The sequence below is a fragment of the Hyperolius riggenbachi genome, chromosome 6 (genome assembly GCF_040937935.1).
Source record: "Hyperolius riggenbachi isolate aHypRig1 chromosome 6, aHypRig1.pri, whole genome shotgun sequence".
Lineage (NCBI taxonomy): Eukaryota > Metazoa > Chordata > Amphibia > Anura > Hyperoliidae > Hyperolius > Hyperolius riggenbachi.
This window is the reverse complement of record NC_090651.1, coordinates 272,191,558-272,210,783: the sequence shown is the minus strand read 5'-3', so window position 1 is coordinate 272,210,783 and position 19,226 is coordinate 272,191,558. Positions and strand designations below refer to the sequence as shown.

Below are 19,226 nucleotides of genomic sequence, written 5' to 3'. Positions count from 1 at the left end.
CCCCGCCGCACACCTGCGCCAATTAAGCCTCATTGGAATCACGGGTAACCACTCGTGAGAGCAACTCTGGACAAGACATTGTTCAGTTAACCACACACAATATTGCTAAAATTGATCAATGTCATATGTATATGCTCAGGTCTGGATTTACCTAAAGGTATTGTAGGCATGTGTCTACAGGCGCCTGATGATGGAAAGGCGGTTCATTCCCCTCCTCTAGTGACTTTTCTCCTTACCTATACAGAGTCCCGAGCAGAGCGTAAATGACAGGTTACTCACCCACGTCTCTGCATTCCACTGACGAGATCTCCCTTCAGTTGGGGTCACCACTAGCTACTTAACCACTTGAGGACCTAGGGCTTTCTACCCCTTAAGGACCGGCCACTTTTTTTCCATTCAGACCACTGCAGCTTTCACGGTTTATTGCTCGCTCATACAACCTACCACCTAAATGAATTTTGGCTCCTTTTCTTGTCACTAATAAAGCTTTCTTTTGGTGCTATTTGATTGTTTCTGCGATTTTTACTTTTTATTATATTCATCAAAAAAGACATGAATTGGGGCGGCGCCTAACCTTCGTGCAGGGCAGACGCATGGAGGACTAGCTCCGGCAGACTTAGCCGCTTACAGCACGCCTGGACCCCGTTCCTTCTCCCTCCTCGCTGCGATCTTCTCCCTCAGGACCCCTGGAGCATCCTAGCATGGGTCCCAAAAAGAATCAGACGACCGCAGACCCAGGAATCCCTGAGCTCTTCTCCAACAAGCAGAAGGGGACTGCGACCCAAGATGGCGCCCGACCTAGCAGCGAAAGCAGCTCACACGGCGGTAAGAACGCAGACACTGATAGAGTCACTAAAGCGGACTTACAAACTCTGTACCTGAATCTTGAAAGGCTCATTAATGCCTCCAAAACGGAAACTGTCAAGCAGATCAGTCAGGAGTTGTCAGCCCTGGGTGAGCGTGTACACGAGGTCGAGGAGGGACTGGAGGGGGTTAAGGCCTATTGCAGCCAGGCCGACGCTGACATCCAGGGGATGCGTGCAGACATTGCTACACTATTTGAGGCGAGGGAGGACCAGGAGAACAGGGACAGGAGAAGCAACTTAAGGATCCGGGGGGCCCCAGAATCTATCACGGAGGTACGAGACTTTCTCCTTGCACTATTCCGCCACCTTGTCCCTGACCTCCCAGACTCAGAGCTGCGAATGGATCGGGCACACAGGGCCTTGAGACCTTTGCCCAAAGAGGGCGATCCCCCCAGGGACATAATCACCAAACTCCACTACTTCAGCTCCAAAGAAGCTATCATTATGGCCTCTCGGAACTTACCACATGTGGACTTCCAAACTCATAGGATTCTGATTTTTCCGGATCTCTCCCCCATCACCCTGAATAAACGCTGGGAATTCAAACCCCTGACCACCGCTCTTGTCAAACATGGGATCAAATACCGATGGGGTTTCCCCTTCAAACTGATCGTTCCCCATAATGGTCGGCAAATCATCATCTCCGACCCCAGCCGCATACCGGAAGTTTTCCACAAACTGGGTCTCAAATATGTTAAGCCACCCCGCGGAGAGGCTGCAGCTTCACCTAAGAGACTCTCTCCACCAAGGCCCACGTGGTCCACAGTCCCAGAGCGGAACCCCCAAGACAGAGAGCGCTCGGATGATCCTTCAAGCAGTCCTGCTAGCCCTGCTTCCCTGGGCTCCAATGCCTGACCATTTCTCACAGCACCCTGCATTTTGCCCTTATTAAGAGCCTGACTATATTTCTTAACATGCACAGGCGGCGGGCCATGACCGGCGCTCCCGTCAACCTGCCCTGGCACTTACTTGGGTGCTACAGCCCTGAACTCACCTGTAGTCTTAGCACTACAGTTCTGTGATGTCTACTCGGGGCACTTGGATAAGTGTCCCCCTTTCTTTTTCTTTTTTATTTTTTTTATTACTGTCTGTCTTACAGCTTAACGATAAGACTAATGTTATGCAGATATATGCTGTTCCTGTTTTTGGTGGTTCCTTCCCGGGTCACAGGGACCTTAATAGGTCTGGCCGCTTAATCTTCAACTTAACCTTCCTTTGTATTCTTTTTTGTTTTTGTCGGATCGCCGTAGTTTATAAATATGTAGGACCGACTATATATGCTGTTAGGGGGATGTTCGGGATGTACTTTCTCTTTTTCTTTTATTTTATTTTCATTGTGCTCTTATTTGCTTTTGACTCTCGTCTGGAATCATGGCCACACCAATAGTATCCTCAGACAGCCCCCTTAGCCCCTCAGCCAATGAGGCCCCCTTTTCGGCGCACATAGACCCTTCTGCCCCTATGACCATTATTACTCACAATGTCAAGGGACTAAATGCCCCACAGAAGAGGCGTCTAGCATCCCAGTATTATAAGAAAGCTAATGCTGATATCATCTTTCTGCAAGAAACACATTATGTCTCCAAAAAAGAACCTAAATACTGGCATAAACTCTACCCCCAGGCCTATTACGCTTCTGCCCCTCAGAAGAGATGTGGTGTGGCTATGGTTCTTCATAAGAGGCTCAATTTTAATGTACATAAGGTTATCCGAGATCCTGAGGGCAGATACCTAATTTTAGTTGGGGACTCCAACGGATTGCTCTTAACGCTAGTAGCTGTCTATGCTCCTTCTGAGGGGCTACGCCCCTTCCTCACCAACCTGTCATCCAAAATTTCCACTCACAGAGCAGGTAAACTATTGGTAGCGGGAGACTTCAACGCTTCATTGGATGGTGGGCAGGGTAGTCATCGTCCCCCCCCTAAATGCCTACTGAGATTTCTGTCTGACACAGGGACTTGGGATGTCTGGAGGGCGCTTCACCCTGGGGAGAGGGGGCACACCTTCTACTCTCACCCGCACGACACATACTCACGCATTGATTTCATTTTTATGGACGCCACACTCTTATCTGAAGTAATTAAGGCTGACCACTCTGAGATATCATGGTCAGATCATGCGTTTGTGTTGGTGCAGTTCTCTTCCTTGACCCCCAGACCTAAAAGCACATGGCGCATTAATGAATCCCTCCTGGGCGATAGTGAGATTAAACTAAAAGTGGCCTCCGAAATCTCCTCCTTCTTTAACATCAACAAAGAGGGGGATACCTCCCAGGGGATCAGATGGGCAGCTCACAAAGTGACCATTAGGGGAGAGTTGATTAAGATCTCTTCTTTTAAACGTAAATCAGCAATGGCTAGGATAACTGAATTAAAAAGGGAGATCAGGCATATGGAGCTTAAGCACGCGGCAGGGACACCTTCTGTGTCTCTCTCCCATCTCACTACCCTGAGATCTGAGCTGAAATCTCTTCTTTTTCAGAAGGCGGATAGAGCCATGCGCCTGACCGCCCAGAAATTCTACGAAAAGGGAGACAAACCAGACACTATGCTGGCCAGGAAACTGAGCAACCGCCTAACACTTAATAGACTACACCCCATCCGAGGCAGCTCAGGGACCTTGATCCACGACCCTAACGCCATAGTCAGGGAATTCCAGAAATACTATGCCCAACTGTATGATGGGACTACTACGGATAAGACTCGCACACCAATAAGCCATATTCAGAAATTCCTGCATGATACCCCTATCCCTAAACTCCTGTCAGAAAGAAGCAGATTACTAAACTCTCCTATTACGGTCAAGGAGGTCCTGTCCGTTATTAAGGGCTTAAAGTCTTCTAAGGCCCCTGGTCCGGATGGATACACTGCTTTATATTATAAAACCTTTAAACAAGTGCTAGCCCCAGAACTATCCACGTTTTATAACAACATTTTGAAGGGTAAGGAAGATTTCCCCCCTGACCTGACCAGAGCGTCTATAGTGGTTATACCCAAACCTGGCAGAGACCTAGCTGAGGTCACTAATTACAGACCGATCTCCCTTATCAATATAGACGTCAAGATCTTCTCAAAGATCCTGGCGAACAGACTAAACCCTCTCCTGCCTAGTATCATCCATCCGGACCAGACAGGTTTTGTCCTCGGGAGACAAACAACGGATAACATCCGTAGGATCACGGGGTTGATTGCCGAGATGGAGCGCTGTCGGACGCCTTCTCTGCTCCTTTCTTTGGATGCGGAGAAGGCGTTCGACAGGGTTGACTGGAGGTATCTTAGACTGGTCCTACTCAAATTTGGGATAGGAGGTGAATTCTTGAATGGGGTGCGTAGCCTTTACACTAACCCCACGGCCTCGGTGTGTAACATGGGCATAACCTCCCCCTCTTTCTCCATCAAGAACGGCACGAGGCAGGGGTGCCCCCTCTCCCCTTTGATATTTGCCTTATGCATTGAGCCTTTGGCCATCAGGGTCAGGCGCTCTCCGGACATATCTGGGATTTCAGTGGGTAGAGCCCTCTTCAAAACCGCCCTCTTCGCAGACGACACAATCTTTACTCTCTCCAATCCCCTAATTTCGGTCCCAAACCTATTCAAAGAAATTGAAAGCTTCTGCACCCACTCAGGCTTTAAAATTAACAACTCAAAATCCGAAGCAATCCCGTTTGGCCTTACAGAGGCACATCAGTCCTCTCTATCCCAATCCTTTGGCTTCAAATTTAGACCCAACGGACTGAAGTATCTGGGGGTTACAGTCTCTCAGGATCTCGGAGATCTCTACAAACTTAATTATGTACCTATGCTTAAAAAACTCCATAGGCTACTGGATGATTGGCAGCATTTTCATATCTCTCTGCAGGGTCGCATATACGCAGTCAAAATGACATTACTCCCCAAAATTCTGTATCTTTTCAGGGCCTTACCCATAAGAATCTACAAAAGAGATATAGAGGGGTTGCAAACTAGGATCACTAACTTTATATGGGAGGGACGCAGACCCCGCATCAAATACACTAACCTGGCCCGCCACAGGCTGCAGGGGGGACTGGGGGCGCCTAGCCTCCTATATTATTACTATGCTGCTAGACTCTCTCAGCTCCTTCAGTGGTCCTCTCCTAGGGGAGTTGTAAGATGGGTTGATCTTGAGCAGGAGCTCATCTACCCATTCCCAATAAAGGCACTCCTCTGGACCCCCAAACCATGTCTAGGTCCAAACTCTTCATTCTTCCCAATAAGTGAATCTCTATTGATTAAAAGGATGCTGAAGAACCTGACCCCAAAGGGCCATTCTTCGGTCCTTGAATCCCTTTTTTATAATGAGGATTTCCCCCCTGGGGTTTGTGGCTTGGCCTGGGGGAACTGGAGAACTAGCGGGGTCCATACTATCAATGATATGGTGTCAGACGGGACTTTGCTCCCCTGGCCCCAACTTAAGGTAAAAATGAATTGGCCAGATTCTGAATTATTTAGATATCTACAAGTCTGCCATTTCATCCAGTCTCGCCAAACTGCAGGACTACAACTATCGCGCTCCTCCATGGAGTCTATTTCTTGCTCCCACCCCTTGCCACAAGGCCTTATCTCTACGATATATTACGAAATTTGGTACACCAAATATTCAACCCCTTCTACGGCAATGGTGAAATGGATGGAGAGGCTCACTGGACCTAGCGATGATGAACACTGGGAGCATATCTTTAGTGCTATGGCTAGCTCCTCCAAACATACCCTTACCAAAGAACGTAGTTACAGAATCTTCTACGACTGGTTCCACACCCCTGCACAGCTTGCCAAATGGGGGCTGATCCCCAATAACCTATGCTATAGGGGTTGCCAGGCAGAGGCGGACCAAACCCATTGTTGGTGGTCTTGCCCGTGCGTGGCAAACTTCTGGGATCTGAGCTTTTCCCTGGCATCAGAAGTATTAGGCCTAGAAATCCGACCCAACCCATGGACAGCTCTCTTCCACAAACCCCTCCCCCAACTTAGCAGTCCCCAAAACAAATGGCTGGGCCAAGTATGCAACGCAGCTAAAACTCTTCTAGCCAAAAGCTGGAAGTCACTCCCTCCTTCTAAACCCGAATTAATTAACAAAATCCAGTCAATCTATATAATGGAGAAAATAACCTCCACCATTAGAGAAACTACCCCTCTGTTTGATAAGATCTGGGATCCTTGGGAAGCTTGGCTCTCCTCTCGGCCCTAACATCCCCCTACCTTATTATTACACTTATCTTGCAATACCACGGTGAACCCTCAACCCCCCGGCCCGGGCGGAACCACACTTGACGTTAGCTTCCCCCCCCCCCCCCCCCTCCCCTACTGGTCCGCTAGGTTCATTGCGGCCCTAACTATCCTGTTAAAGTTATATCTCTATACTGTTTGTACTAATTACGGTCAATGTGTCTGAACATAATGTTGTAACACTATGGATACAATGTACTGCAATATTTGCCTTTCCCAGGTTTTCTGGGCCATTGTTTGTACTTCTTATATATAAACCAAAATAAAACCAAGTTGAAAAAAAAAAAAAAAAGACATGAATTTTGGCAAAAAAATGATTTTTTTTAACTTTCTGTGCTGACAGTTTTCAAATAAAGCAAAATTTCTGTATACATGCAGTGCGAAAAATGTGGACAAACATGTTTTTGATTAAAAAAAACCCCATTCAGTGTATATTTATTGGTTTGGGTAAAAGTTATAGCGTTTACAGACTATGGTGCAAAAAGTGAATTTTCCCATTTTCAAGCATCTATGACTTTTCTGACCCCCTGTCATGTTTCATGAAGGGCTAGAATTCCAGGATAGTATAAATACCCCCCAAATGACCCCATTTTGGAAAGAAGACATCCCAAAGTATTCACTGAGAGGCATAGTGAGTTCATAGAAGATATTATTTTTTGTCACAAGTAAGCGGAAAATGACACTTTGTGACAAAAAAAAAAAAAGTTTCCATTTCTTCTAACTTGCGACAAAAAAAAATGAAATCTGCCACGGACTCACCATGCCCCTCTCTGAATACCTTGAAGGGTCTACTTTCCAAAATGGGGTCATTTGTGTGGTGTGTTTACTGTCCTGACATTTTGGGGGGTGCTAAATTGTAAGCACCCCTGTAAAGCCTAAAGGTGCTCATTGGACTTTGAACCCCTTAGCGCAGTTAGGCTGCAAAAAAGTGCCACACATGTGGTATTGCCGTACTCAGGAGAAGTAGTATAATGTGTTTTGGGGTGTATTTTTACACATACCCATGCTGGGTGGGAGAAATATCTCTGTAAATGACAATTTGTTAATTTTTTTTACACACAATTGTCCATTTACAGAGATCTTTCTCCCACTCAGCATGGGTATGTGTAAAAATACACCCCAAAACACATTATACTACTTCTCCTGAGTACGGCGATACCACATGTGTGGCACTTTCGTTTCAAGACTACTTCTCACGGTTTAGGGCCCCTAAAATGCCAGGGCAGTATAGGAACCCCACAAATGACCCCATTTTAGAAAGAAGACACCCCAAGGTATTCCGTTAGGAGTATGGTGAGTTCATAGAAGATTTTATTTTTTGTCACAAGTTAGCGGAAAATGACACTTTGTGAAAAAACACAATTAAAAATCAATTTCCGCTAACTTGTGACAAAAAATAAAATCTTCTATGAACTCGCCATACTACTAACGGAATACCTTGGGGTGTCTTCTTTCTAAAATGGGGTCATTTGTGGGGTTCCTATACTGCCCTGGCATTTTAGGGGCCCTAAACCGTGAGGAGTAGTCTTGAAACGAAATTTCTCAAAATGACCTGTGAAATCCTAAAGGTACTCATTGGACTTTGGGCCCTTTAGCGCAGTTAGGGTGCAAAAAAGTGCCACACATGTGGTATCGCCGTACTCGGGAGAAGTAGTACAATGTGTTTTGGGGTGTATTTTTACACATACCCATGCTGGGTGGGAGAAACACCTCTGTAAATGACAATCTTTTGATTTTTTTACACACAATTGTCCATTTACAGCGGTATTTCTCCCACCCAGCATGGGTATGTATAAAAATACCCCAAAACACATTGTACTACTTCTCCCGAGTACGGCGATACCACATGTGTGGCACTTTTTTGCACCCTAACTGCGCTAAAGGGCCCAAAGTCCAATGAGTACCTTTAGGATTTCACAGGTCATTTTTGTTTCAAGACTACTCCTCACGGTTTAGGGCCCCTAAAATGCCAGGGCAGTATAGGAACCCCACTAATGACCCCATTTTAGAAAGAAGACACCCCAAGGTATTCCATTAGGAGTATGGTGAGTTCATAGAAGTTTTTATTTTTTTGTCACAAGTTAGCGGAAATTGATTTTAATTGTTTTTTTTCACAAAGTGTCATTTTCCGCTAACTTGTGACAAAAAATAAAATCTTCTATGAACTCACCATACTCCTTACGGAATACGTTTGGGTGTCTTCTTTCTAGAATGGGATCATTTGTGGGGTTCCTATACTGCCCTGGCATTTTAGGGGCCCTAAACCGTGAGGAGTAGTCTTGAAACAAAAATGACCTGTGAAATCCTAAAGGTACTCATTGGACTTTGGGCCCCTTAGCGCAGTTAGGCTGCAAAAAAGTGCCAATCATGTGGTATCGCCGTACTCGGGAGATGTAGTATAATGTGTTTTGGGGTGTATTTTTACACATACCCATGCTGGGTGGGAGAAATACCTCTGGAAATGACAATTGTTTGATTTTTTTTACACACAATTGTCCATTTACAGAGAGATTTCTCCCACCCAGCATGGGTATGTGTAAAAATACACCCCAAAACACATTATACTACTTCTCCTGAGTACGGCGATACCACATGTGTGACACTTTTTTTGCAGCCTAGGTGCACTAAGGGGCCCAACGTCCTAATCACAGGTCATTTTGAGGCATTTGTTTTCTAGACTACTCCTCACGGTTTAGGGCCCCTAAAATGCCAGGGCAGTATAGGAACCCCACAAGTGACCCCATTTTAGAAAGAGGACACCCCAAGGTATTCCGTTAGGTGTATGGCGAGTTCATAGAATATTTTATTTTTTGTCACAAGTTAGTGAAAAATGACACTTTGTGAAAAAAAAACAAAAATCAATTTCCGCTAACTTTTGACAAAAAATAAAATCTTCTATGAACTCGTCATACACCTAACAGAATACATTGGGGTGTCTTTTTTCTAAAATGGGGTCCGTTTCTGGGGTTCCTATACCGCCTTGGCATTTTACGGGCCCAAAACCGTGAGTAGTCTGGAAACCAAATGTCTCAAAATGACTGTTCAGGGGTATAAGCATCTGCAAATTTTGATGACAGGTGGTCTATGAGGGGGCGAATTTTGTGGAACCGGTCATATGCAGGGTGGCCTTTTAGATGACAGGTTGTATTGGGCCTGATCTGATGGATAGGAGTGCTAGGGGGGTGACAGGAGGTGATTGATGGGTGTCTCAGGGGGTGGTTAGAGGGGAAAATAGATGCAATCAATGCACTGGGGAGGTGATCGGAAGGGGGTCTGAGGGGGATCTGAGGGTTTGGCCGAGTGATCAGGAGCCCACACGGGGCAAATTAGGGCCTGATCTGATGGGTAGGTGTGCTAGGGGGTGACAGGAGGTGATTGATGGGTGTCTCAAGGTGTGATTAGAGGGGGGAATAGATGCAAGCAATGCACTGGCGAGGTGATCAGGGCTGGGGCCTGAGGGCATTCTGAGGGTGTGGGCGGGTGATTGAGTGCCCTAGGGGCAGATAGGGGTCTAATCTGATAGGTAGCAGTGACAGGGGGTGATTGATGGGTAATTAGTGGGTGTTTAGGGTAGAGAACAGATATAAACACTGCCCTTGGGAGGTGATCTGACGTCGGATCTGCGGGCGAACTATTGGTGTGGGTGGGTGATCAGATTGCCCGCAAGGGGCAGGTTAGGGGCTGATTGATGGGTGGCAGTGACAGGGGGTGATTGATGGGTGGCAGTGACAGGGGGTGATTGATGGGTGATTGACAGGTGATCAGTGGGTTATTACAGGGAAGAACAGATGTAAATATTGCACTGGCGAATTGATAAGGGGGGGGTCTGAGGGCAATCTGAGCGTGTAGGCGGGTGATTGGGTGCCCGCAAGGGGCAGATTAGGGTCTGATCTGATGGGTAACAGTGACAGGTGGTGATAGGGAGTGATTGATGGGTGATTGATGGGTAATTAGTGGGTGTTTAGAGGAGAGAATAGATGTAAACACTGCGTTTGGGTGGTGATCTGATGTCGGATCTGCGGGCGATCTATTGGTGTGGGTGGGTGATCAGATTGCCCGCAAGGGGCAGGTTAGGGGCTGATTGAAGGGTGGAAGTGACAGGGGGTGATTGATGGGTGATTGACAGGTGATCAGGTGGTATAGATGCATACAGTACACAGGGGGGGGGGGGGGAGTCTGGGGAGAATCTGAGGGGTGGGGGGGTAATCAGGAGGGGGCAGTGGGCAGGGGGGGAGATTAAAAAAAAATAGCGTTGACAGATAGTGACAGGGAGTGATTGATGGGTGATTAGGGGGGTGATTGGGTGCAAACAGGGGTCTGGGGGGTGGGCAGGGGGGGGGGGTCTGAGGGGTGCTGTGGGCGATCTGGGGCAGGGGGGGGAGAAATCAGTGTGCTTGGGTGCAGACTAGGGTGGCTGCAGCCTGCCCTGGTGGTCCCTCGGACACTGGGACCACCAGGGCAGGAGGCAGCCTGTATAATACACTTTGTAAACATTACAAAGTGTATTATACACTTTGTATGCGGCGATCGCGGGGTTAACATCCCGCCGGCGCTTCCGTGTAGCCGGCGGGATGTTGCGGCGGGCGAGCGGTGACAGGCGCCGGCGGAGGATCGCGTCACGGATGACGCGATCGCTCCGCCCATGCCCTTAAATGGACCGCCGCCTCTGTGGGTGAGCCGGTCCTTAAGGGCTCCACTTCCCGGCCACCTCTGTGCGTTAGGCGGTCGGGAAGTGGTTAATACTGAGGGTACCTCTGTCTACCTAATACTAAGCTACCTTAGGCAAAGAAAGTAAGGGAGAAATGACAGCTGGGCCAGTCAGCAAACTTGCGGTGCTGTTTGGCGCGGTTTGTAGGTTCATGGAGGACAAAGTCTAGGGTGCCAGGACATCTGTGCCTATAGACTCCTGCGAGTAAATCTGGGCCTGTATATGCCTAGAGTCTAGTCTAGGCCCTAGACATCAGTCCATTTGGGAATAGAGTGTGATTTGATGTATGCATGCATACACAGCCGGCTGTGCTTTTCTAAAAGTTGATTTAGAATGCAACTGGTTTTAAATAGTTTTTTATTACTTTTATTTTATTTTTTTGCACTGGAGTGTGTTAAATAAAGATTAACTTATGTGCATAAAATTGATATGAGCCTAGACATTGATCAGTTTTGGTACTATTACACATAAGGTGTAGTAGTTTGTGTAGGTTCATCTTTTAGGATTCTGTGATGTCTTGTCAGATAAAATGAACCTGTAATGACCACAAGGCATGACTAAGGGCTCGTTTCCACTTGTTCGGCGTGCGTCTGCGAGATGCACGCCGTCACTGAGCGGGTGGGCAGGATCGCAGGCGAATCCCATGAGCCGTGCCATGCACGGCTACGGGAATCGTAGCCTCCGCCTCGAATTCTGTGGGGGGTTCCGGCCGAATCGATACCGTAAGCAATTCGGTCGTCGGCGCCATTTTCCCCTATTGCAGAGTTTCCTCGTGAGATTCATGTGCGTGGAAACTCTGCGGAATCGCATCGGTTTAAGCCACAGTGGAAACGGGCCCTAAAGCTAAGTACACACTGATTTAAATTCAGCTGGGGCGGCTGATAACAGCTAGCGTGCATATGGGAGCCCCGATGTCACTGATAATTTCTGACATATCCGAAGTGCTCCCAAACGATACCGGAATAGATTTTCAGATCACTACTAAACAAAATCGATTCAGCTATCAATTGGGAGCAGATCGTACACACTGGAAATCATCAGTTCAACCCATTTATTTTACAACTTGTAGGATGCAGATGCAGGTTAGTGTAGGGAGGGGGTGTGACAGGTTTACCTGCACTTGATGCCCCCTGCTGGTCACATAGTCTACGATTATGTGTAACCGAACCCTCTCGTCTGTTTTTTTGCTGAACCTGTACAGCACCTGCTAGATGTGGTTACTGCAGACTAGGGATGCTCATTCGTATTTCGCAGAATTGAAATTTCTGAGTTTCCAGTCGGAAAGCCAAAATTCTAATCGGAAAAACTCGGAATTCAGATTTCTGTGGAAATACTGCATTACCACAACTCGGTAATTTTCACAGAACTCGAAATCAATAGACCAATCAGAGAATGCAGAAACAACTCGGAAGTATTTGGCCAATCAGAAAATGCAAAAAATGACAAAAAACAAAACAAAACACTACTCGGAAATTCGAACTCTGATATCGGATTTCTGTAGAAATACTGCATTCAGGCCCGGCCCTAGACTTTTTTCCCGCCTGAGGCAATTTTCAAAGAAATCGCCGCCGCCCTCCCCCCCCCCCCCCCCAAGCCGTTGTTGTTGGGGGCCGCCCGAGCTGGAGGGGATAGCGGGCAGGAAGGGGGTATTGGGCCTAGCGGCGGGGAGGGGGGTCGGACCCCCCCCCCCTCCCTCGCCTGGGTCCCCCGTCCTCCGCTCCCCTCTAGCTTTAAAAAGGTCCGTGCTGTGGCTGCAGCTATTCGTAAGAGGCAACGGGCGGGAATTACTCACCTCTTCCTCGTTCCAGGCCACCGTGCGCTCCACTGACGTCACTTCCTGCGGCGTAGCAGGAAGCGACGTCAGTGGAGCGCACGCTGGCCTGGAACGAGAAAGAGGTGAGTAATCCCCGCCCGTTGCCTCTTACGAAGAGCTGCAGCCACAGCACGGACCTTTTTAAAGCTGGAGGGGAGCGGAGGACGGGGGACCCAGGCGAGGGAGGGGGGGTCCGACCCCCCTCCCCGCCGCTAGGCCCAATACCCCCTTCCTGCCCGCTATCCCCTCCAGCTCGGGCGGCCCCCCACACACATGGACGGGTGGGTGCCGCCCCCCCAGAAGTGCCGCCTGAGGCAAAAGTTTCACCCCGCCTCATGGGCGGGCCGGCCCTGACTGCATTACCACAACTCGGTAATTTTAGCCCAATCACAGAACTCGGAAGCATTGGACCAGTCAGAGACTGAAGAGTCAACTCGGAAGTACGGTATTTGGCCTATCAGAGATTGCAAAAAATGACCAAAAAAAACACTACTTGGAAATCGGAAACCGATCTGAAATCCGCTGGAATCGGTAATCGGCATTGGCGGAAATCAGAATTTCTGCGGAATCAGAAATCGATATTTCTGACCATCCCTGCTGCAGACGCAGATGTTTATAACTACACTTGGTTGGCTGACAGGCTGTCTGCAGACCAATATAAATCGGCAGGGTGCTGGCTGGGAGTGAGCATTTGCTTCTTGTGTTTTGCATTCAGCATTCAGAGGCAGTGTGGGTGAATCCCCAGGTTGTGGGAGCAACAGGACTCACCTGCACTCCCCCTGTTGGTGTTGCTTGTGGTTTGGGGGGTCCCGGGTGGAGGCAGAGCCCAGGGCCCTCTTCCATCATGTGCACCAGTGTTTGTGTTTTAAACCTGTTTATTTGACAGGAAATTGCATCGTGTGTACCTAGCATAACCGTAGGGTGTATGAGCCACTGATAATCAAGGATCTATTACCGGAGCGCTAATCTGAAACATTTTACTCAATCCCTTTGGGAAGAGGTATTTCCAGTCCAGGAAATACAATCTACAAAGTTGCCTGACCTCTCTGAATGCAAAGCTGGAAGAGGGAATTCTCATACAGAGGAGAAGTCAGCGAAGACAGGAGAGAATGTATAATCCTAATAAACTGATGGCATCTCCTCACAGTAGTCTGACTAGTAGGGAAAACCTGGCTATCATTTGGGGACTGTTTTGGACTGGAGGAGAACATTGGGGGTTTTCTTTTTATTATTTTTCTATTTTACAAAAATTAATACCTTATGTGATGGGAAAAAGGAGGATGGCTAAAGGATTAAAAACTTTAGCCGGCAGCATTTTTTTAGACAATGCACATACTTTTGTATCTGCTGTGCTTTTATGCGGATGTATAATTATCCCACAGGAATGCAGATGCTATGTGTTAAAAATGTGACCACCTACGCATTGGGATAGTGTGAATATAGTGTCTATATAGCTGGGAAAAATGATGGTTTAGGCTTGCTTGAATGAATTGGCTTTCAGCTGCAGTGATACTTTCTCCATATATATAGGTGAATATATAGAATGTAATCAGAGAAGAAGAAACAGCCACATACTAACCTATCAATATAGACTGTCCTTTATCCTGAATTAGAAAGAGCTGACCCCAGTCTGTGCAACAAGTCTTCACTCCAAACACAGTCAGGTACCCGGCACATAGCAGCCACAGGTAAGGAGACAGCAGGAACTCCTTCAGGGTAGTCTCATCCGAACCCTGAGAACCTGGGGAGACATGAATAGTGAAGCAGTCATACAGTAATAGCAGCAAGTGGACTGGTAAGGCACAAATGCTTGTAGTGAGACAGATGACTGGCATCATCAGTGATCAGGTATGCTTGAATCATAACTGTGCTGCATCGTGTGCTGCTTTCTTGTCTCCAGTCATGAGGCAATGTACAGAGAACAGCAAGCAGATGAATTGTTTTCTTCTCCCAAATACAGTCATGCTGTTTGCAGTGCAGACACAGCTCACTACAAAATGAATTATGTGTTGATTTAAGCTCCATTGTTCTGAATACTATTAGTCACAACAGAAACTATAGAACTCCTTTACTAAGGTTCCCTTGGCATGAAGAACAGACTAGGTATGTTCTCAATACTTGGTGCACATAACCCAGGGGGTACTAATGTTGGGCTTAGAAGGTACTCCTTGATTGGTGAAAGGGAACACATGTTCCTATTCCCGGATCAGTACTCTGCCACGGGGGAGGCACGTGCCTTCTAGAATAGTGTGACGCATGTATTTACAGCCTTGGTGCTAAAGTGGAGTGCACAGGGGCATAGATACATAATACAGCGGTGCTGTACAAGTTAAAACCAGTTGCATTCTACATGGAGTTTTAGAAAAGCACAGCTGACTGTTTATGCATGCATACAGCAAAAGCACTCAAACATCCATTCAGGGATGCCATATATCACACTGATATGACTATCAGATTTGGGAATAGAGTGTGATATGGCATCCTCTGAATGGATGTTTGAATGCTTTTGCTGTATCTGTGGATACAGTACACAGCCAGCTGTGCTCTTCTAGAACTGGATGTAGAATGCAACTGTTTCCAAATTGATTTTATTACTTTGGATTTTTGCAATGGTTTGTACTAAATAAAGATTAACTTATGTGCATAAAATTGATATGAGCCTAGACACTGATCAGTTAAGGCATGACTAAAGCTAAGTACACACTGGTTTAAATTCAGCTGGGGTGGCTGATAAAGAGCTCCTTAGGTAAGAATTTAGCACGCATATTGGAGCCCCTGACGTCACCGATACTTTCCGACATGTCTGATGTGCTCCCGATCAATAACTGGATCAATTTTCAGATCACTACTGAACAAAATCAATCCCGATATCGACATGTCAGAAATTGTTTATTTGATAGGAAATTGCATTGTGTTTACATAGCATAACAGTAGGGTGTAGTATGAGCAACTACTTATCAAGGATCTATCACCTGAGTGCTAATCTGAAATATTTTACACGATCCCTCTGGAAAGCGGCATTTCATGTCCCCCAACCTGCCCAGGAAACAGAATAGCCACAAAGGTGGGCTGACCTCCCAGCATGCCAAGCTGGAAGAGGGAATTCTCATACAGTGGAGAAGTCAGAGAAGACAGGAGAGAATGTATAATCCTCTGATGACATCTCCTCATAGTAGTCCCTGACTGGTTTAGGAAACCTGGATATCATTCGGGCACTGTTTTGAAGGAGAAAAAAAAATGGGGTTTTATTGCTTTTTTTCTATTGTTCCAAACATAGCGGTCACTGTGGTGATGTGATAATCTGTCCACACAAACTCAAGGCTGTAATTGCTGACAAAGGTGTATCTACTAAATACTGACACATGAAGTAGGTGGATACTTATGGAGTAAGTTATTTTGCGTTTTTCTTTGAAAACAAAAACAATCTTTGCATAGCTCTTCTTTCATTTTGACATGAAAGGGTCTATACTGTATAGGTTAATCAGAATAAAAAAAAAATTACGTTTAACACCACTGTTACAGTCATTTTACCATACAATGACCTGACATCAAAGCACTGCTGATTTACTGTTCAACGAACAAGCATAGTAGAAGCAGAAGAATGTTGTACTGTGTTAGCCATCAGTAAAAGCAAAAAGTTATGAATCAGGATGATACCATCTATTTGGTAACTTCCTAATGTTCCTGTACATTGGCAAGATGTTAAAACACGCAATTTATATACAGTACACTGGACATTTTCAGGAGAAATATTCTTTTGCAAACATAAATAAATATCATTAGATGCCTTAAAGCAGTGTTCCCCAACCCTGTCCTCAAGGCCCACCAACAGTGCATGTTTTGTGGAAATCCACAGAGGTAGTTCATCAGCTCTGCTGATACACTAATTACCTCACATGTGCATCTTTGTGGTTTCTTGCAAAGCATGTACTGTTGGTGGGCCCCGGGGACAAGGTTGGGGAACTCTGCCTTAAAGGAGTCATCAGGCCAAATGAAAAAAAAAAAGCTTTACTCACCTGGGGCTTTCTCCAACCCCTTGCAGCCGACTGTCCCATGCTGACCACTCTGCTCTCTGCCACTGTCCCGGGCTCCCCGCACGGTGCAGGGGCCAATCCCGAGGTCGGCCTTACTGCGTATGCGGGAAGCGCCGTTGTCAATCATGGCCACGTTGCCCACAGCGTACTGCACAGGCACAGAACTACTTCGCCTGCGCAGTACGCCGCGCCTGCACAGAACGCCATTTTTCGAGTAGCCAGTGTAGTGAACAAAGGATTGGTTTTATGTGGCAATGCCATTTTTGGCTTGTTAACAGTCTTGCAGCAGCATTCTGTACTAGCTGCAGGTGGTGAAGGTCTTTACTTGGAAAGCCTGCATAAAGGGGCATTGCAATAGTCCAGCCGTGATGTGATGAAGGCGTGAACTAGGGTTGGAAGATCCTCTGAAGGAATGAGGTGCTTAATTTTTGCAATATTCCTTAGGTGAAGGAAGGAATGTTTCACCACAGCTGAGATTTGATTCCTGAAGGTTAATTCCCCATCAATCAGTAAACTCAAGCTGCGCACAGTGTTGGAGCTAGTAAGGTCTGAGTTCCCTAAGCTCAGTGGTGTTGACTGTGTCTGGAGCTGCTTTGCTGTTATGCACTGACCTCCAATGACAAGAACTTCTGTTTTGTCAGCATTTAGTTTAAGCCAGTTTTCATTCATCCACTCCTGAAGCTCAGCTAAGCATGTGTATATTTGTAGAGCCTGTCACACTGACTTACCTAATTTGCTTTCCTCTACAGATCTGGGCCTTTTGTGCTGCTTCTTGGCTGTATGTGCTTCTTTGATGCAACATTTAGCCAACCAGGCATAGCCAGGTCACTTGAAGTGTAGTATGTACATGCCCATTCCAAAATTAGGGTACAAGAGTCCTTATTTGTAGCAAATGTGAAGCTCTAGAAACTAGGAAGGTCTAGACAGCAAGATCCTTACAATGCTGGCTGACTATTGCAGGCACACACTGGTGACATTAGTCCAGAATTGCTTTAAAGAGGAATGCTGGCGAAATTCATTGATAGCTTATTTAGTCAGTGTTTGCCCATTGTAAAATCTTTCCTATCCCTGTTATTTCCCCGCAATGCAAAAAGGATTACAGACAGCAAACTGTCAGGACCAAGGTCATGACATCACACTGTGGAAAGGGTTTCACCACAATATCAGCCATACAGACCCCCGCCCAATGATCTAATCAAGAAAAGGTAAAGATTTCTCTACTGATTGGAATTAAGTTGCTACAGATGCACTAGTGAAAGGGAAAATTGGAGCTATGATAGAGCTCTTGTTCATAGTAACCATTAAGGCTTTATATTTTACATGCAGCACAGCAGCAAGGACTAGTTGTGGTGAATAACAGCTCCATAATTTCTTTGCTCCATGCCCTGAAATTTGTGCAGGTAGGTAGTCTATCCTATTGTGCCATGTGCCCTCAAAGAAGAATGTAAAAATAATTGTTCCAATGCTAGGTTGCTGTGACCAAAATGCAGGAATTCCCTTTCACACAGAAAAAAGACCAAACAATTCACTAGAGTTGTACAAAACACCCGAGTCACTTCAGGAATTTTCAGAGAATGTTAAAAAATTCTTGACTAAAAGTCAAGGGCAGAGCACAGTTTCCCTATATATTCACATGTAGCTTTATCTCTTATGAAATGACAAGCTCATGTTAAATTCCCATTTCCTAATCAAGTCAGGCACAAAGATTGGACGATCTTTCGATTATATTACATAGGTTCACAGCACCTGCACCACAAGTCGTACATCTTACAAGTATAGAAGGAATTTCCCATAGACAAAGTGTCTGTACTAAGCAGATATAAATATTTATTTAAAAAAAAGACATTCGGGGTCAGGTACATTCAGCTGTACAATTTTCAAGGAATAAGGAATGCAAGGATTAATAAGCACCAATGAATCTTGCTTACTTTATGTCTCTATGTGTATATAAAACACCATTTCACAGACCTAACAGGAACTGGCAGGGAGAAGTGTTAAAATGTGCTGCTATTAAATGGATCTATGTACATGTACATGTACTATGTAAAAAACAAGTAATAATTGCCAGTTTTGGCCTTTACCTTGAGTGACCTTAGCAGCTGCTCAGAGCATCACAATATTCTTCTTTGAGATTATTCTTAGTGTTGTGTCAGCCTCTCTCAGGATTCTTTTTACCCAAAGGCATTTCAGGCCATTGCCTGGATTGCCACTGGTCCTGGAAGGGGGGTGCCATGCCCTTGATTAAGTCCTGCCCCACCTCTGAATGAATCCCCGCCTCCCACAGGTGTTTGTTCACCTGCTTCTGCGGCTTGTGTGTGTAGCAGCAGAAGTTCGGTGTCCTGAAGAGCAGGAGCATGGCCAGTCCCTGGAAAGTAGACATCTCAAGGTCTGTATAGTGCAAGTTGCAGGCAACCTCCACTGTGTACCTCTGTGCCCCCTCAGCCCCCCACCCCCCAGGCCATCTTTCCCCTCTGTGCCTTCTTCCGTTCCTCTTTGTAGCTCCTTCTGTCTCACTGCAACTCCTGTCCCCATTTGTGCCTCCCTCTGTCCCTGGCCCCATCC

At 46.4% G+C, this 19,226-nt stretch overlaps 1 protein-coding gene across 4 annotated transcripts in view; it reads right to left on the bottom strand.

Annotated features, from left to right (window-relative positions):
- The window catches only part of SLC37A4 (solute carrier family 37 member 4), a 93,825-nt gene that overhangs the window by 22,240 nt on the left and 52,359 nt on the right, over positions 1-19,226 (bottom strand). For all 4 annotated transcript variants that reach the window (XM_068240864.1, XM_068240862.1, XM_068240865.1 and 1 more), the window contains exon 5: positions 14,210-14,371. In XM_068240864.1, coding sequence (XP_068096965.1) covers positions 14,210-14,371 — 162 coding nt within the window. The remainder of the gene's footprint in view (positions 1-14,209; positions 14,372-19,226) is intronic.